This window comes from Vespa crabro, chromosome 1, assembly GCF_910589235.1.
Source record: "Vespa crabro chromosome 1, iyVesCrab1.2, whole genome shotgun sequence".
NCBI classification, from domain to species: Eukaryota; Metazoa; Arthropoda; class Insecta; order Hymenoptera; family Vespidae; genus Vespa; species Vespa crabro.
Genome location: NC_060955.1, coordinates 7,710,694 through 7,736,311, shown reverse-complemented (window position 1 = coordinate 7,736,311; position 25,618 = coordinate 7,710,694). Strand labels below are relative to the sequence as shown.

General features: G+C 29.5%; 3 protein-coding genes and 2 long non-coding RNA genes across 6 annotated transcripts in view; 3 read left to right on the top strand and 2 right to left on the bottom strand.

The window, feature by feature from the left end:
• Nucleotides 1-1,165: 1,165 nt before the first annotated feature.
• LOC124426865 lies at nucleotides 1,166-4,402 on the bottom strand. The gene is made up of 3 exons (XR_006942819.1): nucleotides 4,228-4,402; nucleotides 1,748-1,857; nucleotides 1,166-1,671 (listed from the first exon to the last, which is right to left on the bottom strand). It is a non-coding gene; the product is annotated as an uncharacterized LOC124426865 (long non-coding RNA).
• A 148-nt stretch (nucleotides 4,403-4,550) lies between these two features.
• LOC124426856 lies at nucleotides 4,551-6,366 on the top strand. The gene is made up of 4 exons (XM_046969025.1): nucleotides 4,551-4,640; nucleotides 4,862-5,061; nucleotides 5,898-6,041; nucleotides 6,127-6,366. The coding sequence occupies exons 1-4, from the start codon at nucleotides 4,634-4,636 to the stop codon at nucleotides 6,211-6,213; spliced, it is 438 nt and encodes a 145-aa protein (XP_046824981.1). The 5' UTR covers nucleotides 4,551-4,633; the 3' UTR covers nucleotides 6,214-6,366.
• LOC124426860 lies at nucleotides 6,180-10,637 on the bottom strand. Its single transcript, XR_006942815.1, has 2 exons — nucleotides 6,607-10,637; nucleotides 6,180-6,239 (listed from the first exon to the last, which is right to left on the bottom strand). It is a non-coding gene; the product is annotated as an uncharacterized LOC124426860 (long non-coding RNA).
• A 54-nt stretch (nucleotides 10,638-10,691) lies between these two features.
• On the top strand, nucleotides 10,692-21,646 carry LOC124426500. 2 transcript variants are annotated; one of them, XM_046968249.1, is made up of 8 exons: nucleotides 10,692-11,476; nucleotides 11,892-13,001; nucleotides 16,899-17,000; nucleotides 18,096-18,233; nucleotides 18,301-18,384; nucleotides 19,330-19,486; nucleotides 19,770-19,957; nucleotides 20,033-21,646. In XM_046968249.1, exons 2-7 carry the CDS (start codon nucleotides 12,020-12,022, stop codon nucleotides 19,945-19,947), a joined length of 1,641 nt encoding a protein of 546 aa, XP_046824205.1. In that variant the 5' UTR covers nucleotides 10,692-11,476; nucleotides 11,892-12,019; the 3' UTR covers nucleotides 19,948-19,957; nucleotides 20,033-21,646. The 2 variants fall into 2 exon arrangements, with proteins under 2 accessions (XP_046824205.1, XP_046824197.1); XM_046968241.1 differs by having other exon boundaries at nucleotides 19,770-21,645.
• A 97-nt stretch (nucleotides 21,647-21,743) lies between these two features.
• Nucleotides 21,744-25,618, top strand: part of LOC124426575 (angiotensin-converting enzyme-like) — an 8,840-nt gene continuing 4,965 nt past the window's right edge. Inside the window, exon 1 of the mRNA XM_046968419.1 lies at nucleotides 21,744-22,762. The gene's annotated coding sequence lies outside the window, so the exon portion shown is untranslated. The remainder of the gene's footprint in view (nucleotides 22,763-25,618) is intronic.

Here is a 25,618-nt window from a genome sequence, read left to right as displayed (position 1 = left end):
TAATGACGAGTCCGTATTCAGTGGAGAATTGTTTAATGGCAAATTGTCCTTTTTCAATTTCCTACTTAATATTATTATTTCCTTTGAAACAGGGATATCTAATGAATCCTATCAATTTTACACAAGAAGTGCGCGATCTCCTTTTACAAATTTTTCTGAACATTGAAGCAGTTAGTCGTTTTCGACGCTGTTTACTCCATTCGAAAGAATTTACACGTCCTCGAGATTCGTGCTCAATTTTGAAGGGAGCTTCTTTTTATAATAATTTAACAAACAGATTTTTGGGATGCATTAAATCCTCATCGCGTAAATTGGATGTCTGAGGACAAGCCGCGTCTGATTCATAATCATCATTATTTTCAATATGAAATTTCTTCATGGGACGCTGAAGGTTTTTTACTTTTTGCAAATCACGAATTCGACGTTTTCTATACACATATTGCGAAATAAAGTTGCTCGTATCTTTACTTGACAATTTATTATTTATTGCAGTGCATCACCAAAATTTATGATGTATATAATATAAGTATATTCTTTCATTTCTTCTTTTTATTACTGTTCTTATTATTATATTATTATATTACATATTACAATTACATTAAATTATTATATTATATATTATTACATAATAATTCTCGACAAACTTTAATGTACAATGTCTTATTTTAAAGGCGAAGGTTTAATCTATGGCACCATTTCGGCGGATTTTTGAGAAAGCTTCTATATTTGTGTATAAGCTATTCTTGAAAAATATCATTTTTTAACACAATTTTTTTCAAAAAAATTAAAGCTTTTTCAAAAATTTTGAAAAACCTTGAAGAATCCTGTTCGTCAAAATCGATCAAGAATTACGCCTGTTCTCATTGATGGCATAAACCATTATAAAACCAGAAGTAATAAACAATCGTAAGTGAATATTAAAATCTTGTCTTATTACGAAAATAAAATGGATCTTTTGTACGATAAAATGTATTATACGGACTCTGAAAAGGACAAGATTAAATATTTCAGTTAATCAATTTGTTTCTTTATTATTCCGATTATATCGATTTATAATAGAATATTGAATGCATAAATTTTTATTCACTTATAGATAATATAATGAAACATAAATTTCATAAAAATAAATAAATTCATTTTAAAGATTTACAAAATATTTCGAAGGATTTACTTCTGTAACTTATAACGCAGTTATGGAATTTTGTATCTTGTAGATTTTTACGTTAATGTTACTGTTATTGTTACGAAAAGTGTGTCTATTAGAATTAAGCATGATAATATCAAGCAGTAATATCCAACCATTTTAGGTTGTCTGTGCTTATTGAGTGAAGAGATAATCTTTTAGTAGAATATGAATAATAAACAGTAAATAAAAAATAAAATATAGTAAATGTATGTAAGTACAAAATTTCCTTTCTATTTTGTTAATCATACTTTATCTTTGGGATAAAAGATGCAGCATATTTTCACGTATAAAATGTCGTCACAATATACGTGACTTTAATCGCATCATCACGCGGTATCATATTTGCTTGATGTTTCGCACTGGACGATCACCGATTAAAATTACGGCAGGAAATTTCCACCAGGTCACTTTATTTGCTCTACTGAACTAGAACTTGTAAATCACTATCATGAAGTTGATGAAGACCAGAATTGAACGAGAATAATCTTAAAGTTATAATACAAGAAATTAAAAAGTTATAATACAAAAAAATTAATATTAAAAATTAAGTACGTAAATTACATATAAAGCACACTCGGACGTCTGTCTCTGAGACGTTTGTTTGATTGGTAGAATAATGATGAGACTTTCCTATCGTCAACATTCGCACAGTAATAATTGTTGAACAAGCCCTGGTAATGAAGAACACTAGTATGAATATAATCGATTCATATAATTAAAAAAATGTTAATCAATTCTTTAAAAATCTTATGTATATTCATATAATTGTTCTATTTATTTGCAGATAATTGACCTGTACTACTTAAATTACTAACCTAACATAAGTGATTCGTTTGTACTACTTAAATGTCTGACCTCATAAAAATAATTAACCACCTGACCATATACGGGTAAGTGATTTATTATTAGAAATATCTGTCGACACGTTCTCTGCCATGCCGTTTTTGATTAACGCGTTGGATGTCGGGTTAGCCGATGAATGACCTACATCATTCCGTTCATTGTAAATGTTTATAAAAGATGAGTTATGATATAAATATATAAATAAAACAATTAGTGGACACAAAAAGGAAATATATAATATACGTTATGAACATAGAACATAATAAATTGTTATTAATTAAAAATATTTCTTTATTTGTTTGCGGATATTCAATGAATTTCTAAAGAGTAAATATTTCATATATTAATAAATGATCTTTGAGAGAAAATTCTCAATAAAATGGATTGTTGAGGGTATGCATCTCGAATGTTTTAGTACGGAATAATATAAATTTTTATTCTATATTTTAGAATTAGATAACTGGTTATCAATAATTGATATAATTGTTTACTTGCTTTATTTGTTGTTTATATTTTGTGCGAAAGAGTCACGCGACTATCGCCGTATAGCAATAAGAAACGGTTAGAGGAATTAAAAAGATACAATTGATAATTTGAAGATAATATGCTCCCTTGTGAATCGAAAATGATCCACTACCCATTGGTGGTCCATGAAAATTGCATTATACATGATAATTAGATATCAGCGATGATATTATGAAATAATTCATGATCATCTTATCTTACATAAAATAAATATAATGAATTAAACAGAAAATCTGATATGGGCCATTCAAATACCGAAAGCAATAAACGTTATAGAGATTGATAAATATGTAAAAAATACTTAGATAATTGCCGATAATAGTAGAGCGCTGTTTACAGATAAGGAAACTCTGTCGTTAAATAGTAATGGTTTTTTATTGATTGAGTAAAACTCCATTTGTAATATTAGAGTTCATTATTGCAAATCAGATTAAACTCAGTTCGTAATAGTAAAGCTTTGGCTATCTGAATAAATAAAAATATTGGTTATAATAGTAGAGTACTATCTTACCGGCAGAATGAAAACTTGGTAATAGTATATAACATTGATGTACCGATGAAATGTCAATATAAAATCCTACGATTTCTAATAATCTAAATAATTACTAAATAATCTACTTGGTCGATACAAAGTAGATTTATTTACAACAATTTAAAATTAGATTATTACCGAAAATTTTTTATAATTAATAAGCATACAATTTAGAATAAAGTTGGTCAATAAAAACTCAAAAAAAAGTAAAACACAAAAGAGACTTTCTGAGAAAGTAATCTTACTAAAACAATGATCCGACTCAACTGACATCATTATCGATATTGTTAATAACATTATGAAAGCATTGAAAATAAAATTATAATCCATATATATAGTTATAACTTGCCGAAATAGTACAATTTTGTTGACATCGGGCTTGGTCGGCAATAGTATATTATTTCTTTATTGGCCTTTTAATGCTCGGCTGTTAATGGTAGATTTCTGTTTTACCAATAAATATAAAAACTCTGCCGGTAACTTTCATTACATATTACATAGAAATGATTTGTAGTCTCTTTAATGAGCTTATTTATAACAAAGAGAAATTAGTAGAATTATTATATTATGCGATATTTCTAACAAATAAACTAAAACATTTGAAGCGTTACAACTTTTTCATTTTTAAAATCCTTTTAAAATAATTTTGTTTTCAAATATTTGATGAATCCTAACCAATTCATAATTGTAGTACAATTGTATTACTATTGTATTACAATTATATATACAATTATATTACAACTATACAATATAATATGCATTATATTGTATTGTCGTAATTGATTTACACATTTTGATATTGAGAATATTGCTCGTGGAAATCATAATTTACATACGAAACATACTGGTTCTAAAAGAGAACCAAATAATAATACACAAATGTATAAAAAAATGTGTAATATTTACGCTTTATCATTTCCAATTTTTTACTAGATATTAAATTGTTTAAACAAATGTAAGATCGACGTAAACGAAAGCAATTTTGATCATTCATCGAATGTCTATAATTTTTTATGACCTTTTATGCATAAATTAATGAACTATGATAGAAAAAAATAATAAAATTGCATCCATTTATCATAGAACACAGCAATCACGAGAATTCACATAAGAGATAATGAAAGATAAAAATTACACTTACTGTTGCAGAAATTACACTTCTCGCGACCACGTTAATGATCGATGAACATTAAAAAGGCAACAATAAACCGGATAGAGATTTATGCAACCGTAGATTATTGCACGGTTTATAATTTTACCGTCCTAGATATGAAACATTTTGCTAACAACGTCAACTAATGATTTAAGATGTCTATTAAATTCGAAGAGTGCATAAAAAAATATTACAAAAAAATATTTAAAAAAAAAAGTTTGATAATAATCGATTTATGTCTTCATTCCAGGAATGCTATCTTATTTTACTTAAAAAGAACTCAAACAAGTTGCTGGCTTGTGATAAGATTACAGCAGTTTTTAATCTAGGTGAATTGCGATTCCGATATCATTCTCTGTCCAGGTTTCAACAGTGTCATTAGCCAGATTACAGAATGCCAGGTAAAAAAATTTATTCTCCATTTGTTAAAAAAAAGATAATCGTATATCATATTTTTATAAACATTTAACGAAAAACAATGCAACATTTAGCATTTTATATCGTAAAAAAAATTATATTTTACAAATTGTTATATACTTATACGTAAACTAATATTTTTGTATTCTTCGCTTTCATTAGATTTTCATGAATATTTCTAAATGGAAATTTAATAATATTACAGCATACAGGTGGCTTAGTCGATCGGCGGGATTACCAATACCCGAAACAGCTGTCGTTGGTGGACGTGACATAGACGGAAGTACTATCTATGTTGGTAAAGCTTACCATGAAGGTGACATACTTCCAGCAAAAGTCATTCCCGAAAAAAATGTTGCTTACGTTTGTCATAACGGCGAGGAACATCCCAAATCTGAGTTCGAGGTAAGAAGTAAATTTATATATTTATATATATATTTATATATTTATATTTATATATTTATATATATATATATAACAACAATATTTTTTGAATATTTTTGAATATATAAGAAAAATAAATAATTAAATTTATGTTCATCTATTTACGAAAAATATTACTTTATAATAGTAAGTATATTCTACTCGTTGAATGACTAATACTGTAACTGATTTATATGTTTCTTATTCCAACTGAAATGATATCAAGTATCGATATTTAATTTGAATCATTACTACTATTTGTCTAAATTTAGATTACGTGACACGTGTGAATAGAAGTTACGAATAATCAGAATAACGCGAAACGATAGATGTTCGAATGATTATCACTATATCGATTGATTTCGCCCCTCTTATAATCTTATCGCTTCGCTAAGAAAACAAATGATATTTCCGATATGTTACTTTTCGCTTGAATACGTCTTCAGTCAAGGTAAATTTCCAAGTTAGTCATGTACGTAAAAGGGAAACTAACGGTTAAAGAAAACTTTTTTTATTTGATAAATCAAACTTATTGCACAAGACTATTAACTAGATAACTTCGTATCAAGGTGAAATCGATCAATTTATAAATTAGATGTGTAAAAAAAAAGAAAAAAAAAAAGAAAAAAAGCTAAAAACAAGAAAAATAATGTTCGAAATAATACGTTACGAGGAATAGGATTAAATAATTATTTTTTATCTAAACTTATAAGATACATTTATATTGAGAACATGTATACCGAATTATATTAACTATATACATTAATTGATGTTGCATGAGTCTCGTATATAATTAAATACAACTGTTTCTGATTTAGGTATTGTGTCAAGCCGAATACGCATGGGAATTTTGCAGTAACGGATCCATTCCTGCCGATGCCGTAGTTGGTGGAAAAACATCCGAAGGAGAGATACTATACATTGGCCGTGTTCTTCATAAAGGTTCTCAAACCGTCGGCAAGGTTTTTAACAATTTTATATCTATTAACTTTGTACATTTTATTGAATTTTTTGGATATCGATAAATCGATTAATTTTGTTATACAGGTACAACCTAGTCACGGGTGCCTTTATATTCCTTTTGATGGAGAAGAATTATCCTTCAAAGACTATGAGGTCCTTACTATTCGTTGATATATTTGAATATTTTTCCTATTCATCTATAACATAATGCGAGACAATTAACATCAAAGAATCAATTGATTCATTGTTATTTTAAAATTTGATTTATAAAAAGATACAACCAATGAGAGATCAGTTAATATAAATTTATTATTTGCAAAGTGACTATCGTACTTATCTTATTTTTAACGCAAACACTCCAAAATTATAAATTATCAGAATGATATATATATATATATATATATATACTTCAATGATTATATACTGATGTTAAAACTTTTTTTAATCATTTAATAATATCGATCAAAGTAAAGATAACTCACTGCTAATTTTGCTCTCTTCGTTTTATCGTATTCATTTAAATAATAAATTAGTAGCACGGGAGGAAATCATGAGTACACGAACCTTCAAAATCACATTATTGTTACGCTTCGTGATCACAACGGAAATGATGACATTTCGATGCAACGTATCTATACCTTTTTTTTTTTTTAAAGAGAACTTTGGACAAAAGACGAGTTACGACACGACGCGATCCGACGTGTAGACAGTGAAAACAGTGAATGGCCACTAAATATAACTAAATAACAAAACGGTCTGACCTAGAAGCATCGCATATCGTGTTGGGGCCAACGAGTCACGCGACGATGTCGCTTCGCCTTCGCCGATTCATCGTTTATCTTTTGTTGTCAAACAAAACGGTAATAAAATTCGTCGTACGAAACGGAACGTTTTTCGATAAATGATAAATATTCCGCGTTTGTATATATTTATTTTTATTTTTGTTTTTTTTTTCTTCTTTCGAATAAACCTTATATAGATATTTAGATAATTAAAAAGAAAAAGAAAATCAGAGAACATTCGTCTGTTTTATTTCTAAATATATCAATCAAATTATTCATACAGTATTTGTTGGAAAATTTTTACACCGTCACTTCGAGACAGTATTTCAATAAGAGAAATACTTAACTCTAAACTCGAGCCCGCCTAAGCGCATGCATTCGATAATGCGTCCACTGCATACATGTAATTAGAGAGGTACACGCGACGAAACATTGATTACACCATCGAAACATCACAACACAACAGAACTGTTATAGCACTGAATCGAATATTTTACAAGCATCACTCGAATTGCAAGCATTACTCACTTGACGACGTCATACAATCAACTTAAGAGCCAGGGCCGACCGTAGATACATAATGTGTGCTTGTACGATATTATTGTTCTCTACCAAGTACTGAAAACCATTCTTTGGTTTGATGAAATCGTATTTGTATAGAAAAAGAACCATGCTTTTCGATGATTTTTACGTTAAACGCACTATATCGTTCCGAAGTTTCTAAATCTTTCTTCTAAATCATTAATCGCTAATAAGAAAGTCCTGGTACGTTAGTCTATTAAAATAACGAAACGATCGATGAAAATTGTTATAAACAATTGTGATTTTCTACAAAAACAAACTGAAATTAAATATATGCTATTAAAGTGTATTTACATATACAATTTAGAACGCGAATTGATGAAATCTTCTCAGTCTTACTCATTAAGTTACGTAATAAAAGGCTTTCTTAATCATTTATGAGATTGAATGAAATTGAAATTTTAATGATTGCAATATTGGCCTTGACAATGTTATAAATAATTATTACAAACAATTGCGATTTTCTATAAGAAGTTATTAAAGTGTATTTATATATACAAATTTAAGCCCATGTTGATGAAATCTTCTCAATCTTACTCATTAAGCTGAGTAATAAATGCATTCTGAAGCGTTTGTGAGTATGGCTTTAAATATTGGCCTTGACGAAGTTATAAATAATTTTCCGTTTCTATATTACAAATGACTTATTTGCTTCGGTTCATTGTATACAGCATATAAATAAAGGATTATTTTTTATTTACGTTTAATGACTCATTCGGTATAAAGGATCGAGACTCCTTCATGACGTAACTGCTTACTTAGCATTCGCAATCAAACTTGGCTGAAGGATCGGCTTGGAGAGGTTTAATTAAAAGAGTAATCACCTGGCCAACGAAAATTTCTGGATTTAGTCACTCACAAGGTTAAAAATTTTCAACGTATTTTACATTGCACGTCATAAAAATAAGACCGAAAAAAAATTAACAAAAAACCAGAGAAAAACAAAAACGAAAAAAATCTAAATAAAAAAAATCAAAGGCTCACTGTTTTCCAGTTAAAATTAATTATAAATCACATCGAGAAAATAACATCAAGAAAATAACGGTTTTATTATGCAGATGATATAAAAGAAAAATAAATACAAGAGTCGCGACGATACGTCACAAAAGAGGAAGAAGAATAAACCTGTGGCAAGCCTTTCAGAGATCGATACATTCCTGTCGAGTTCCAAGTGGTGATCACGATGACTTCGCGTAATCGTCTCGAATGATCGAAGGTCAAAGAAAAATTGTCGTATGCATTTGAACATCATTTGCATTTGAACATCATTTGCATTTGAACGTACAAAGTAACGTAATCGTCGATTTGTTATAATCGACAGTCTACCAAACCTCATTATGAGATGTTCAAAAGTTACATGATGAATCATATGAATCATATGAAAATATATAATGTTCGATGTAATCGATTATTTGATTTAATCTCTTCCAGGTAAAAACGTCTAAACATTTTCTATATGATTTCTATGAGATAAAATCGTTTAGAAATGATAATCCTCTCTTGGTAATAAGTAAACTAGGGAGTAAAACGACCAAGACAATAATTAATTCTTGGAATAATTTATCACACTTAACTACATATGTATATATCTCTATGTCGTCTATACGACATCAGCAATAACAAATTCAATAACCTCATATTATTTACTTTGTTAGTTGTTTTCCCTTTGAAAATTCATGAGTTCAAATGATTGGAGATAATTGTTCTCATGTCAATATTATTCACTATGATTACAGAAAAGTCGTTTCCCTGTCTCTTTTATCTACATGTCAATGTCTTTTCTATATATAGTCTAATCATATATACGTACTTATATATATTAAGTATAAGTACGTCTTCATGTATTTTCATGCTTCAAGGTTCAAGGAATAGTGGTAGCACAATAATATTATCAATATAATTATAATATATTAATAAATATAATTTAGTATCATATATTTTAGTACTTTTTCGTAAACCAAAGTTATAGTGCGAATCGTTGATCTTTTAAATAGGCGGTAGTCTGTCAAAAATATACATGACATGTCATGTATCAAAAATATTTACGATAATAGTGCTTAATTAATAAGTGCTTCTTTTCCTGTTTGCTACTTAAAGTCCCATTCTTTTTGTTAAGTATTCGTATTTCTCGTATGTTTCCGATAAAATCGATCAATCGATCGTTAATCGATGCCAAGATTCCTTTCACCGAAAAATATGAAAAGTAGAGAAAAGAAAATGCAATACCATTGAAAGATCTGACATAACTATATACTCTAGTTACATCTAATCGCATCTAGTTTCAAGGTGATTTTGATTGGTCATTGTATAAGAAATTGTTGATGCACTGGACGCAAAGAATAGAGAATTTTAATTGGCATAAAAAAAAGAATATAATGCTAAAGAATAGAAGATAAAGAAAAGAACATAATTATCGACTATAAATGTTTTCAAATGTCAAAATAAATGGCGTGCAAAATAAAAGTAAGTTTTTGATGAAACAAATTTAATAATCACATCAATTTGTTCAACTGTTTCAATTGTTTGTTTTTATCTCCTTTATCGTGTTATCTTTCGAATATATTCTGTTAATAGTGTTATTGTAAAACACATTTAAAACAACGATTTGTCATAAAGTTGACATCAAAAAGGAAAACTAACAAGGTAGCATTATTTTGAAATTATGTTTTGATGTGTGTTATAAAAATAGCAAAAAGAATAAAATATAACAGTTGATGAGTTATCCGTTTATGTGAACGAATACACTATGAGAACTATAAAGGTCATACTGTAAACTTTAGAAAGAAACGTAAACGAATAAGAAGGTAAGACGCCATATTGATAAGAATCACTAATAGTAGAAGACTAAAAAATTAGATGAGAACAAAAAATAAAACGTCTAGGTTATATAGTAGCTTTCAAGGCTGAGGCAGTATTAGCACTGTTGTGAACGATCTTATGTTTTATAGGGAACGCTTGAGCTGACCTTGACCCGAAAAGAGACTGACCACGGAATCGGAAACGTACTCGTTTGTTCTCGGCACGCGTGTTCTCCATCGAAGTGTGCTAAGAAGAATTCCGGCGCAGCGACGATGTTACTGGCAAGTACTGGCAAACGTTTAGAGCATGGATCGGCTGGGTGGATGTACTCGAGGGCAGCTCTCTTCAATATCGAGGAGGGGAGCGTGAGGTCGGAAGAGGAGGAGGAGGAGAAAGAAGAAGGAAATCGTTCGCTGATGGAGAAGGAAGAGAAGAGAGAGAGAGAGAGAGAAAGAGAGAGAGAGAGAGAAAAAGAGAAAGATAAAGAGAGAGAAAGAAAAATGGTGTTGGTGGTGGTGGTGATGATGGTGGTGGTAGTAGTGGTACACAGGAGGAAGAGGAGGAGAAGGAGGAAGATGGAGGGAAGGAGCCAACACGCGTATCACGATGCACAATGGAGCATTAGCCAGAAGTAGCGGCGCGGACGGTGTCTCTCGCGGACGGTGTCTCGAAAAATCCACGAGATACTTTCCGATCTTGTCACCAAATCGAAATTACAAAGAAAAATATTATCGAACAACGTTATCCACTGTTTTCTTCGTCTTTCGTCGTCTTTCGCAGTTTCTTATATTGTTCGGAGGACGATTAAAATACGACACATCCAAGAGTTCCTTCGAACAGTTTTCAACCGTTTCGTTGCGCGATATAATCCGTGCGAAAGAGCTCTTTGGTGGATAAAACGAAAACGACCATTTGGAAAAACGTGACCCTTTCCACATTATTATAACTGCATTATCTCTTTGACAGTTATATTTGAAAGCATAGTTTTATTTTATTATATTTTTTTATGGATAACTGATAAGTTATTATCACGAATGTATCGACGGGACGCATTATTATATTCGGGTTTCTTAAAATTTTAAAGACCGTTCTGTGTTTTCATCACGAATGAACGAACGAATGTATAACGATTTTGCAAGGGTACTAGAGAATTTATTTTAGACGTATAACATCCTATAATTATTGGAAACTGGTACAGCGAGTTATCCTGAACATCTACGATACTTCCTGTATTCTCAGCCCTATAAAGGAATCGATGATCTCGTATTCTGGTAAAATAAATATTTCTTTATATAAAAGTACACGCACGTATTATAAAACCACGCGTAGAAATTTTGAATTTATAATGTGTTTATTTTATTATTGATATCAATGATTTTCATATATATATGTATATGAAAATAATATACAGTGTACATTAAATGTTATAAGAGAAAAACTTTATTATTTTCGAGCGATTTTTTCTCTTATATTTAACCAAAACTGTGTTTCTCTTGCAATGAGCAATTATGATTGACTCGTACCACTGCAGCACCTACACTCTTGTACTACGCATTAGTGTAAGCGTATTTAACGCGCGCTTCGTCTGTATCGAGTACCACTATCTGTGCAGCATCGTTTTCATGTTCTACAGTAATGAACCCTACGTATCTACATTCATCGTTTATTCTTTTTTTTTCAACGCAGCTCTGGTACGTACTGTCACGGAATTGAGCCGATCTCTCATAGTCCTTAAACAATTCGGAAGCGAGTGTAATCAAAGGAACAACTTTACGTTGATCTAAAGCTCAGAGATTAGAGCCATTTCGAACGAGATGGCAAACACAACTACAACGGCTCCGGCCGGTAGTCCGGAAAAGAAAGTCGAACCTGTCAAGGCAGAGGAAGCCATTCCCTGGAAGTCGATGAGTCTTCGCCAAAAATGGACTCTCTTAACGAGTAACATCACAGTGGAACCCATGATAGCTTGTTACGTGATACCCAGTATGTTGGCTTCTCTGGCCACCCAAAATCTCAATTTGGAAAAAGCATGCAGGGTGAACTTGGCCTATTCGGATGAAATCTGTACGAATTTAGCAGCAAGAAACACGTCGGGACTAGAAGCTGAAGAAACTGCCGTGCAACAGCTGGTTGCAGGCATGCAAACGTGGAAAACGGCTTTACAGAGTGGTTTACCTATCTTACTGATTCTCTTTATGGGCGCTTGGAGCGACAAAACCGGCTATAGAAAACCCTGCATGCTTTTACCGATAGTCGGAGAGTTCCTCAGCAGCGTCAGTTTAATAGCATGCACATATTGGTTCTACGAGCTACCCATGGAAGCTACCGGAGTATTAGAAGCCCTATGGCCGTCCTTGGCCGGTGGTTGGTTCACAATGTTCATGGGTGTATTCAGTTACATCGCAGATATAACGTCGGTCGAATCGAGAACACTCAGAATAGGAGCGGCCAATGTTTTCTTCTCTCTTGGCGTCCCGATCGGTATGGCCCTTTCCGGTGTTTTGTATATGAAACTTGGGTTCTATGGTGTCTTCAGTATCTCTATGATGTGTTATGTCATGAGCTTCGTCTATGGACTCGTCGTTATTAAGGAACCCCCAAGACCTCCGTTAGCGAGAGAGAAAGAGAAACTTCCGGAGAAGAAGATGTCTTTTTTTGCCTCGGCCAAGGACTTTTTTTCTTTGAAACATATCGAGGAGACCTTTAGCGTTGCCTTCAAAAAGGGTTCCAACAATAGACAGAAAAGAGTCATCATGCTGATGATCATTGTGATGGTCGTCATTGGACCATTGTACGGTGAGTTTTTTTTACTTATCTTCTATGACGAATACTATAGCAAATATAATTGAACCGCAATATATATATATATATATATATATATATATATATATATATATGGTCGATTTACTTGTTGCACGAGTTAACTCTTTCGTTACATGTTAAACTCGGTAAAAGTATTTATGATATACTACGTTGGAATCGATAAAAAAAAAGTATAAAATATATATGTTGAAACGTTTAACTTGCTTGGTGAAAGTTGCCGATTGCGGTGAAATTTTTATAAATAAGCGCATGCACTATATCATCTGAAATAGCGCATAGTCACTTTCAAGAGATCAATATATTCGCGAGATCTCACCTATGTGATCGTAATTTAAACGTTCCATATAACTTCTTTATTGGACATTCAACTCTTTTTTTTTTTTAATATAAAGCTATTCAAGTAGAATTTATCTTGACATTTAACTCGAGAATAAATTAATACCTGAGAATTTAATGGTTCATTAGCATTGATTTTTTAAGCAAAACATTTTTGTTTGACCTTTTATATACTCTAATTAATGACTTTCTTTATAGAAAGCTATCTATTCAAAAAAAAATTCATTTTGACATTTAACTTGGGAATAAATTAATATCTAAGAATCTAATCTTTAATTACTATAAAGTTTTCAGATTATAATTGATTCCATTTCATTGTCATGCCATGCTAATTAATGGGATGGTATCTTAGTCTTATCTTTTCTTTCTCTCTCACAGGGAATCTAAGAACAGTGAGTATATGTAATCATTCTTAAGAATGTCAGATACATTACTGTAATTTTATACATTCCCATTGTTACTTGTATCCATGGCAAAAAATCGGTGAAAATGAGAATTGTTCTTTCAATCGTAAATATGATTAAAAAAAAATTTGCTATTTAATTTTTATTTTCTAGTTTGATAGAAAAATTATACAAAACTTACAACAAAATACGTACAAAACTTATAACAAAATACGCAATCGCCTTTATAGTAAATTCCGAGAAATAGTTAATTAATGTTTTTATACATTTTTCCTCAAATTATCACATGCTGATCAAGAGAATAATCTCGCACAAAATATGATCTTTCAAAACTCATGTGAACCAATAAAAATATATATATGTATCCATTCGTAGATAGGGTAAATCTTCAATTATAGATTTAACGAGAATATCTATAATTTGGTATTTTTTATTTTATCTCCATTATTACAAGAAATTTTATATTTTTTATCTTTATAAATAAATAATATATATCATATAATCGAGAATGCTTGAGATTATGAAACTCGTATGTAATTACCATTTCATCAAAGAAAATCACGTGGAAAAATAATTATCGACGTCGGATGTTAGAATTATCTTAAATACCTCTATTGTATTCTCTAAATTGTAGATACTTAGGAAGGCCTAAATAACCGATTACACTTATTGCTAAAAGATTTTGAAAAAATACTGGAAGATTTTATTGACTCGTAACGTTTGAATCTCTTCGATACATCAGCAATGACCGTTACCAATAATCTTCATTCTATTCTTGGCATAAACGTTACGGCATAATCATTTTCTATCGATCGTTCAGCATTTATACTTACATAAAATTGTACGATTAATTGAAATTAAAGGCACAATTATTGCGATGCATTATTCAATGCATCGTATAGTGCATACAGATTTTGCCTTCTAGTTGAACCGATGTACCTATATTGATGCAAATGAAATGGATTAATTAGCGGGCCAAGCACGCTGGACGAATGTAAAATTACACATACGTACTTATATACGTCTATTTATTGTCGTTAACGTTATCTTCAATACAATTACTACTATTATATCTATGTATGCATGTATTGTAGATATGTATCTATATATATTCGATTTGCAACGTAAAATACATACTTATATACTTATGTTCATTAACTAGGTATATAGAAAAAATTTCATTTTCATTATTTTTATTCCGTAGTTCAGTCATGTTTATTCATTCTTATGAAAAAAAAAAATTAATTAGTAACCTTAATTAATTTCGATTAAACTACCTGATATAGAACGAAGGATTTTTCCAATTCATTTAATTAAACAAGTTTGAACAATGCAAATTGCTTTTTGTCTATATATTAACTACAATAAATACATACGTTTGACCATTCATAAAACATTTATCGATCAAGGTTAGACTTACTTTAAGTGATTATTTTTTTCATTAGGACACGTATTTACAAATTCGAGCGATTTTGTCTTATAATAGTAAGAATAATCGTGGTTTCGTAGTTGCTGTCACATTTTGCTTTCTCTTCTATCTAAAAGATCGTATGATCATTGCAACACATGACACGTATGCTAATACGATTAAACGAGTTAACCAATATGATGTATAGTAATTTCAAATCTTAAATGAATAAATTGTACTTCGAAGTAACGATTAAAATATAAAGAAACAAATCATCTCTAAGGTGATTGGTTCGTTGATACAGATGAAATCGTACATTAACATGTATCATTTTCACGAATGATTATATTGGTTATAAGATGCGCATGAATTAACATTATATTTGAAATTTGTGCCAAGGAGAGGATATTTTCTATTCGTTCATTTTATGGAAATCGAAGCTTCGAACGAGAAGCCTCGTACTATTATGAAATTGATATATAAAAGAAAGACAAACAAAAAAGAAACATTAAAATTTTCAGTATGTTCTATGTTCCTATCAGGTTACTACGAAAGAATAAAATCTACTGTTTAGTAGCTTAATTTGTTTTCTATGTATTACAGTTCGTATATATATTCTTGATATTTCTACATTGTTCTAAGATAAAATATTCTAGCCGTGCGTCTCATTGTGAATAAACGTCGTTTATTGCTTTCATAATTTTGTTTCATGTCTGTTTAGATTAAGTTGAACATAAGAACAGTGAATAATTTATATAGAACGACTGGAAGATGACTGTATTTTGAGGATGAATGAATTAATTATCCTATTCGTTTTAAAACAGGATAATACAGATAAGTAAAAAGTGGGGATAGGTAAGGTACATTTTAAAACAAATTGACGAAAACGACTTACATGTGTCGTCATTGTTAATAATCCAAACACGTTTCACGAAAGAGAGTGAAGCTTCCGTCGTAACACTTTTAACAAGCGAATTAACACGTAAGAATCCTAAAATGGTATTGAGTGGGGCGGGACATAGATAAGGTTGCAAGAAGAGCAAAAGGATAATGCGATAAAGACCCGAGCTCGACGGAAACGATTAATTGAAGTCCGTGATAAACGAACTTGTTGTATAACCTTGCATTCTTACGTAATGTCAGGTAATAACACGTGAAAATTACTGAATTTAAGCGGAATTCCTCCATCACCCACGAGCGTGCGAAGCTTCGAGCTGTGCGATACCGTGCCACGGGTATATGTGTGTGAGAGGAAGAGAGAGAGAGAGAGAGAGAGAGAGAGAGAGAGAGAAAAAGATTACATATAAAAAGCAAGAAACTATATTAAATATATGTAATATAATATTTGAAAATTCAATTTAGAATTTGTTTAGTTGTTTGTGATATTTTTACAATGCTATTTCTAAACGTCTACGTATGTGTAATATCATATGCAATTTACTTCCGTCTATTGATTATGTACTATGTAATTATGTAAAAATCTACGTATTATATAAAATCTTTAATTATTCAAGAAATAGGATACCACAAGAAGATTAAAAGTTAGTCTTGATCGATTCTTAATTATCAAGATAAAAAGTTCACTGAACATTTCATATGTATAAAAATTCCGATGTTAGATAAATAATGAATTCGAATGATATTGTACAGACGAATGCAATGGACTATATGTTATAAATATATAGATAATGTTGCAATGAAATACGATAAATCTGTTTTTAGGTGAGATGGCAGTACTATATCTTTACATGAGATATCGATACAATTGGAACGAAGTTACATTTAGCATGTGGTCTACGTATGGCATGGTGACTAATCTTATTGGTAAGTCAAACGGTACAAACTAGATATACTCGATATTAGAAATAATTTAAATTGCATTTCGATTAATTTACGTATATTATTATCATAACATTTACGAAAAAATTTCAAAAAGCTTTATAATAGGATTACTTAAAATCAAAAGTATAATAGCATAAGAAGAGAGTCCGAAGGAGTTAATAAATTATTCATAATATATACCTGTTTACGAACGAGATCGAAAAATATTAAACTAAATTTAAATTCTTATCATAAATTAGTCCACGTAAACATTTTATCACGTGTTCGCGATGAAATAAGATTTTTTCAAATTTCTTAATGATATCTTCATTAAAACTTGATAATTATTCATTATCATTAATTTCCAATTTAATTAGCAGGGATAATTAAAATTTATTTATACCAATAGATCGAATTCCATTAAACGAATGTGTTGCAAATGTTAATTTTCTTTTTTTATCTTTTCTTTTCTTTTATAAGTAGAAATCACAATGAAATCATATGTTCATCTTTACATTTGGAGAACAGTAATAACTACCGTAATTTATTCATCTGTATTCATAATATAAGTAAATATTTTTTCTGATGCATACAAATGATTACAAAGAAACGAAAATAAATAGTATAGATCAGACATATTGGAAAAACGGAATGTTTTGAGACAGTTCAAAGAGTAATGATCGTTGTTGAAGAAACATATTACTGCGCATATAAAAAACAATTCTAGATTCTAAAGTATAGTTTAAAGTGAATTAATGAAAAACCTCTTTTAAACGTAGCTATAAAGTCGATTATGAATTATTTTAAGTTTTTCCACTGTTATTCATCGATACATAGTGATACCTAGTGATGATCTTACATAAGAAACGGACAACGTTGTTAAGAAGAATAACGAGTTGCAATTAGTTATCGTTCGAACGAATCGCAGCCATGTAGGTACCAAAGAACAACGTTTTTAAAATGAAGAATCTATTTACGTACATTAACGTGTTCCGTTTATAATCTATGAAAAAATATTTGAATAATTATCACGTCCGTTAGATTTTATACAATTTAAATATATATGGTACGTTATTAGATTCTATTTATAATTTTCAGGAACTGCACTATCCGTTGGAGTTTTCAGTCATATACTCAAAGTGGACGATGCCATAGTAGGGATTATGAGTTGCATGAGCAAAATTTTAGCAAGTTTCGTATATGCCTTTGCAACAACCGATTGGATGATTTATTTGGGTACATAAAATCGTGTAAAATCGTGTAAATCTATAAAAATTAATCAATATTTGTATTTTTTCTTTAGGTGCTTTGGTAGAAATAGTTAATGGAACATCGTTCATCGCAATGCGATCTATCGCTTCGAAACTAGTCCCATCGGATGAACTTGGTAAGTAAATGTATGTACATTCTTCTTTCTCTTTTCACATGATACAACCTTGCGAGCATGCGATGTTACGTAGAATGATGTACATTCAATCGCTTCCTGGTCGTTTCAAATATACAAACGTCACTTTCACCGGTATAATACATAGTAGATAGAAATTACATTGCATGTATACAACATATGTATATTATAAAGTATGTACATAGTATATACACGTACATATGTATAAACATACAGGGACTGTCCGGTAAGATAATCCTTACTTATGCACATGGCTGACTTTAATGACTAGGAAACTTCGTACTATCGAGTTCCTGTTTATAGATCTCTTGATGATACAAAAAGAAAACGAGAAAAAACAAAGTACCTAATAAAAAAATTTTTAAACTCGGAACAAATGATATACACGATGTTTTTTAATGCTCAGACAAGCATTTCTTACTTAGAATTTTATTCTTCATTCCTCTCTAAAACATTTGAATTTTCTTATTCCCATTCGCCATTAATTATATCGTATTGTATAAAGTTTCTCTCTCTCTCTCTCTCTCTCTCTCTCTCTCTCTCTCTCTCTCTCTCTTTCTCTCTTTTTTTTTTAAAAAGAAAAATGAAGAATCCAATCGAAAGTATAATTCCATTAATCATTATCATTTTTAAACACTTCAAATATCGTCAAAGAGCGTTCTTAGAAATGGGTAAATCGGATAATCTCGTAAGATTTTATCAACGTACCAACACGCTTGTCTGCTATTTCCCACCAACTTTTCCTTTATAGTGAACGAAGTCTGATGAGGTCTTCCTGCCTGCCCTAATAACCGGAGAATTTACAATATCATAGAGTGTCGGATCCAAAGGATCACACTACCCTTTCAATATATTCAAGAATTTACGAACGACATCTTTACCAAACATGATCAAAATGAAATTCAAATAATTCGTGATTATTTTCAGGCAAAGTAAATTCGCTATTTGGAGTTTCCGAGTCACTGATGCCATTGGTTTACGGGCCCATGTATAGTTCTATTTACGCCGCGACCATGAACACATTTCCGGGAGCGTTTTTCATCGTCGGTGGTTGTATGACGATACCAGCTGTTTTCGGTTTCTTGTAAGTCTCTATTATTTTTTTCTTTTTTTTTTTACGTTCAACAACATTCATATTTTCTTTTCGTCGAGTATGATTTATATTAATGATATATTTTATTTATTTTAATTATCCGGATTTCTTTTCTTACTCATGAAAAACTTGAAATATTATACATTGATATATAAGTTTTCAAATTAATCGACAAGAAAATTTTACTATTACAAAAAATACATCGTCATGCATAATAAGATATCAGCGCAACGATGCGTAAATAATTAATCATCGTGGATTTGTATCCGATCAGATGGCTTTACACGGAACACCGAAGAGACCGGCTTATAATGGAAAGAGAAACGAAGGCGAAAGGCAATGATGAGGAACAGGATGAAAAGACGACGAAAGTGCTAAGTATTAGTGAAAGAAAAGAAAGCTGTGCAGCGAACGGTATTGAGAATATGGCTTTTGAAACGGAACACCTCTAACAAGAATCACGTTAGTTGAACGAAGATTTATATAATGTCGAACGTAATATCATACGTACTGTTAACCTACAATCTGTGCATACAGATGTTTATCTTACAACGGATAATATTTAAAAAATATTGTCCTTGGAAAGAAGACGGAAGTGTAGGAGAATAAACGAAAAACTCGAAATAAATTATAATTCGAGTAAGTCGCTTAAGTTATCCAAGAAAATGCGATAGGATGAAGCAATAGGAAAATCAAAAAGGTAATTCAAGGTGTTATTAGTAAAAGAGATGGCAAAGAAATCGAATGAATCTCATTTTGTTAAACTAACGCATATCTATGTGCAAACTAATACGTCCAGTAAATGATGTTAACAACTATGTCGATGGACGTTTTTGTTATAGTTTATACACAAATTTCTTTTAAATATTTATATCAAACCTCCTCGTCGGACTTATTTTTTTAAGAATCTGGAAACGTTTTTTATGCGTTAAGCGAGATCGTTCGTAATATGTAAGTACTTGAAGTGACGCATAGAAAATTGAAACGATAATTATTAATTAGATTATAATTAATAATTACGTTTACGAAATTTTAAATGTTTACAAATTATAACAATAGAAATGAATTGAATATTTAACTCGATAACTGAATTCAACGTAAGTCCGATTATTCATGAAAATATTTTATGTAAATTTCAAAAAATTATTTTTCGAATACATTATTAAGGCTCATATTTTGATGACTTAATTGTTACAAAAAAAAAAGAAAAAAATAATATACACTTATGAAACACAAATCTTTTTTTGTATATTATTAAAATACGAAGCCTTGAAATTATCGCTTCTGAAAAGATTGTTACTTAGTCGGTTGTTAATATTCAATAATAGATAATATTAGGTTTATAGATATAAAGCATTACGTTAAATGCATTTATTATCATTTTAACATTATTCCTCTGTCATTTCATCGACTCTACCTCAATATTAGCGAGAATTTGCACAGAATGCTATTAAATAAGCCTATTAGTGGTACGAAAAGTGATATCAGTGAGCTTTAATTAATGAAACAGAAGCTTCCACTAATAAATGTTAAATGTGATGGGTGATATTTAACCTCAGGGGTAGAGTGCCAAAATCAATGATAATATACGTACGATAATGTTTGCTTTAGGAATAAGAATACTTTTAGAAATATTAATCTAATTAATAAGAGTTTCAAGCCTAACATTTTTAATTTGAAAAATAGTTATATATATCAGGATAATGTCAACGAGCTCTATATATGATGCGACAAATACAGATTTCTAATCATTATGGAAAAATTTAATGAATGTTAGTAGAATTAATTTTTGGTACTTAAAAAATTACAAGGAGGAATACAAGTGATATAATATCAAGTCACATGCAGCAACCTTAATTTTACTGATAGATATTGTTTATCTGAAAATAATTACAAGCATTCTAAACGTCCCAATATTAATTGCGAATGGAGATACATTATATATAATTTTATTATATATATATAGTAAAATATATATATATAAAAGTAAAAAAAATAAGAGGTTTTTTCAAATTATCGTGTAAGACTTGTTAATAGTATTTAAAAAGGTATATGAAAAAAACTAATATACACTACTATCAGCTTCTTATTCCATCCAAAAAAATATATACGATTTATACGAAGCTTTAAAAATATTTCAGATGTAAATATTAAATATAAAGTTATATATGTATATATATATATATATATATATATATATATATATATATATAAATATTATAATATAACTCATGGTTTTATTGTGATTTAGAATACAATAAGTAATTAATTTACAATTTAGACAATTACATTGAATCTATTCTGTCTATACACAACTTTAATGAACATATTCGTATTACATCACGATATAATAAAATATCATAAAACTAGCACAATAACGTGCTGGTATGATATAATCGTAAAACCTTGATCATATTACCATTCATATAGCCTCAATTTTGTCAAACAAATATTATGTTTTATCAACAATTGGTAAAGAAAAACCGAAAGATATAGTGTCATTTTTAAAGTAATACAATTATCCCAGTAGATAAGATACATCTAAAGATGTATAATATTAATATTAATAACAAAAAATAAAACAAAAATATTCAAATTAATACGAACTCTACTTTATCGACAATACAATAGCCGACGAAAGTTACAAAGTTTCTCAGAAGGTCGCGCAAATGACAACAACGTAAAACTATATATAACAGATATGATCTGTAAAAAATCACAGGTTCGATGGTAGTAACGTAAGATGTACTACTACAGCATTTCTCATTTATCGTGACGCTGCGAACAGTGTGGCGTGAGTTAGGAATTCGAATCGATTGAACTTTGTACAAATAGTTAGGTAGTAGCGAACGTGTATCGTATGATTCATACTTTTTGTGGAATAAGAAGAATACAGTGTCAATCAATTTTTTTTATTCTACAATACAGGAGTATTTAGTGATCGCTCTAATTATTATTTACTACAATTAAGATTTTAACCTCTGACAAACGGAAGAAGTTTTGAAGAGTAAATAAGAGTTGTTGTGCGATCGCTCTTTATATCTTCAGTTCTTTTTGTCCTGTTTTTTGATATACTTTCCTTTTTTCTCTTTTTCTCTTACCATACGTTCTTTTTTCCTGTTTTTTCTCATTTCACTTATATTGTTTTGTTTCCTTCACTCTCAATCCTGTCCTTTCACTCGCATTTTTGATATAACGGATCCATTCGACGAAAAAAAAGTAAAACAACACTAAAGTCGAGCCGTGAAAAACGCTCGACGATCAAAGGTGAGGTTTACAAAATTTTTTTCTGTTTCCTTTCTCTCTCTCACTTTTTCTCTCTCTCTCTCTCTCACTTTTTCTCTCTCTCTTTCTCTCTCTCTCTCTCTCTCTCTCTCTCTCTCTCTCTCTCTGTCACTTTTTCTCTCTCTCTTTCTCTCTTTCTCTCTCTCTCTCTCTCTCTCTCTCTCACTTTCTCTATTATTCTTTTAGTTTGACATCGATAGTGATATCAATATTACAATATATCTTGCATTAGGAAATTAGTTTTATGTAAGATAGAGCATGATTCGTTCAGGGACAAATACATGCTGATTCTATTTTTGCTACTAATCTCATCCTCCCTTCTTAACATCTAAAAACATTCTATTTTGAGATTGGTATCCGCTTGTTTTTTAAATTTTGAATGATGCGCATGCGTGTTGAAATTACTTTTTTACTATTTAAGATTTATTTTACATTAATTTTAGATTAGATATAGATATCTCTACGAAATAGAAACTTCGTTTAATTGTTGTTTAAGTGGAATAGAACTAATTGCGATTAGATTATTTTCAATATTTTATATTTAATAACGATGAAATATTCTCTTTGAAATTCTTACGAATTAAAATATACTTGCATAATATTTGCGTAATAAGATTAATTTGATGATAAGTCGACATGTAGTTCCGTGTAATAATTACTATTAATTTGAATATTAGATAATTAAGATAAATACTAACATAAAAATATTTTTAAAGAAAGTAGGGAAAAAAATGTTTCAGATAAAAAATGTTTGTTATAAAAAATCTATGATATATATATAATTAGAATAATCTACATATTTACTGAACCTCAAATTAAATTTATATCTTTTACGAAGTAATAAGTTCCATTACCGACTATCGTTAAAGTCAATATGAGAGAATCTAATGTTTAGTAAATCGTTCAGTAAACCAACGTGTTTACATTTCTTTCGAATTATTACATTGACTAGAAATGCTTCTAAATAATTAACTATCGACGAATAACCATTATCGCGAGATTTTATTTATTTTTACCTATGTACATACATAATACGTAGCACTATACATATAATATATTATATATAGAATATAATTTTATATATAATAAATAATATGTATGTATTATTTATTATGTAGTATATATACTAAATATTATATTAATTATATAATTATATATATATATATATATATATTTGTTGAAAATTCTATAAACAATTTAAATTATTAATTCAATAAATCAGAATAACAAGGAATACTTCATATAAATATATTTATCTTCCTTTTGAATTAAAAACAATTTTTTTTTATTGTTTTTATACGATAATTTTTCAGTTACCTTCGCAGTAAGTTGATTATAGACTTTTTATTATTGATCTTTGAAAGTATTAAAAAAATGTTTATTCAAATTCGCTTTTCACTAGTCATACTCTCTAATAAATTAATGAGATATGTCAATAATGTTCAATTTGAATAAACGATTCCATGTTTGACAAAAGAATCAAATTATTTGCATATTATTGATTTCTTTTTTTTTTTTTATATGTTGAATTTACTACTCGAATTATAGCCATATTTTACTAACATACACTTCAACAATTTCAAACTTTTCCTATGTGAACTTTCCAAATTATCCTCATTTTAAAAATAATGATGCTACTCGCGGATATCATTACATATAAACCAGTTATTAGCATTACGTAAAAACCAGAAGCAACGAACCGCAAGTGAATAATAAATATTTTTGAAACTACATTTTTATCTGTCAGATCTGATCAAATAATAATTTATAATAAATTAATAAATTCATTGCCATTGGTAGAAATACAATTACCTTTACATTTACACGTAGATAATAATACTAATTCCTTTTGTCAGTGCGTATTTCGTTTGTTGTATATATTTGAAAAATATTTTTATTCAATCTTTTTTCTCATGACATCGTCGATTTCTTATTTTTAAAACACAATTGCAAGGCACAGACCAAGGATAATTGCGATAAGAAAATTATGTAATTGTACGATCGACACTTTTTCTGCATAATACGAAAAAAAAGGAAAAAAGAAACGATATAAAACAATTTCCTTTGCCTGTATTTCAACTACGGCAAAAACTTACATATATTTTTAATAAATAAATAAATATTTATATGTATATGTATATATATTTATATATGATAAAAGAAATAATTATCAATTCGTGCACGTACAAATGTCTTTCTTTCCTTTATAATTTGATTGTGGACAAAAAATGATTCTACATTTCAAAAAAAATCATGACTTTTAAATTATTGCCTGAACTTAAGATGATCGCTTAATTACCGTGATATATATGCATTATTAGGGTATTTAAAAAAAATAGAATAATAGAAGGATGTTATGAAAAAGGAATATTTTTTTTCTTTTATTTACGAAAGAAGAATTCGAAAAAGAATGTCGATCGAACATAAATTGTTTCGAATTAATTTATATTGTGCGAATTAATAATTTTTTAATATATTTTCAAATGATTTAAGTATAATACTAAAAAGAATATCAAAAAATCTTTACTGGATGAAATTCTATTGTAAAGTTAACATAATTAATATAATTAGATTAAAGTAAATGTAACTCCAAAGCAATATAAATTTCAAATAATTAAAAAAAATCAGTATCGATATAAAAAAAATTATCACTTATAATTTTAAATAATTAAATTGAAACATATGATAAGCTTGCTTTGATAATTCATATGGCCATTTGGCTCTCCGATGGTTGGCAGTTGTAGGATAATAGCTCGTGAAATGAAACGATTAAAACGTGTAATCGAGACAATGAATCACGCAATGAACAATAATTCAAGAATCTTCGCCTCCTAAGGG

Coding starts and splice junctions, on each gene's coding strand:
- LOC124426856 (XM_046969025.1), top strand. Junction 5,062..5,897: donor ATCCCAAATCTGAGTTCGAG/GTAAGAAGTAAA, acceptor TTTCTGATTTAG/GTATTGTGTCAAGCCGAATA. Junction 6,042..6,126: donor GTTCTCAAACCGTCGGCAAG/GTTTTTAACAAT, acceptor TTTGTTATACAG/GTACAACCTAGTCACGGGTG.
- LOC124426500 (XM_046968249.1), top strand. CDS start 12,020: ATGGCAAACACAACTACAACGGCTCCGGCCGGTAGTCCGGAAAAGAAA. Junction 18,234..18,300: donor CGATTGGATGATTTATTTGG/GTACATAAAATC, acceptor TTTTTTCTTTAG/GTGCTTTGGTAGAAATAGTT. Junction 18,385..19,329: donor AGTCCCATCGGATGAACTTG/GTAAGTAAATGT, acceptor GATTATTTTCAG/GCAAAGTAAATTCGCTATTT.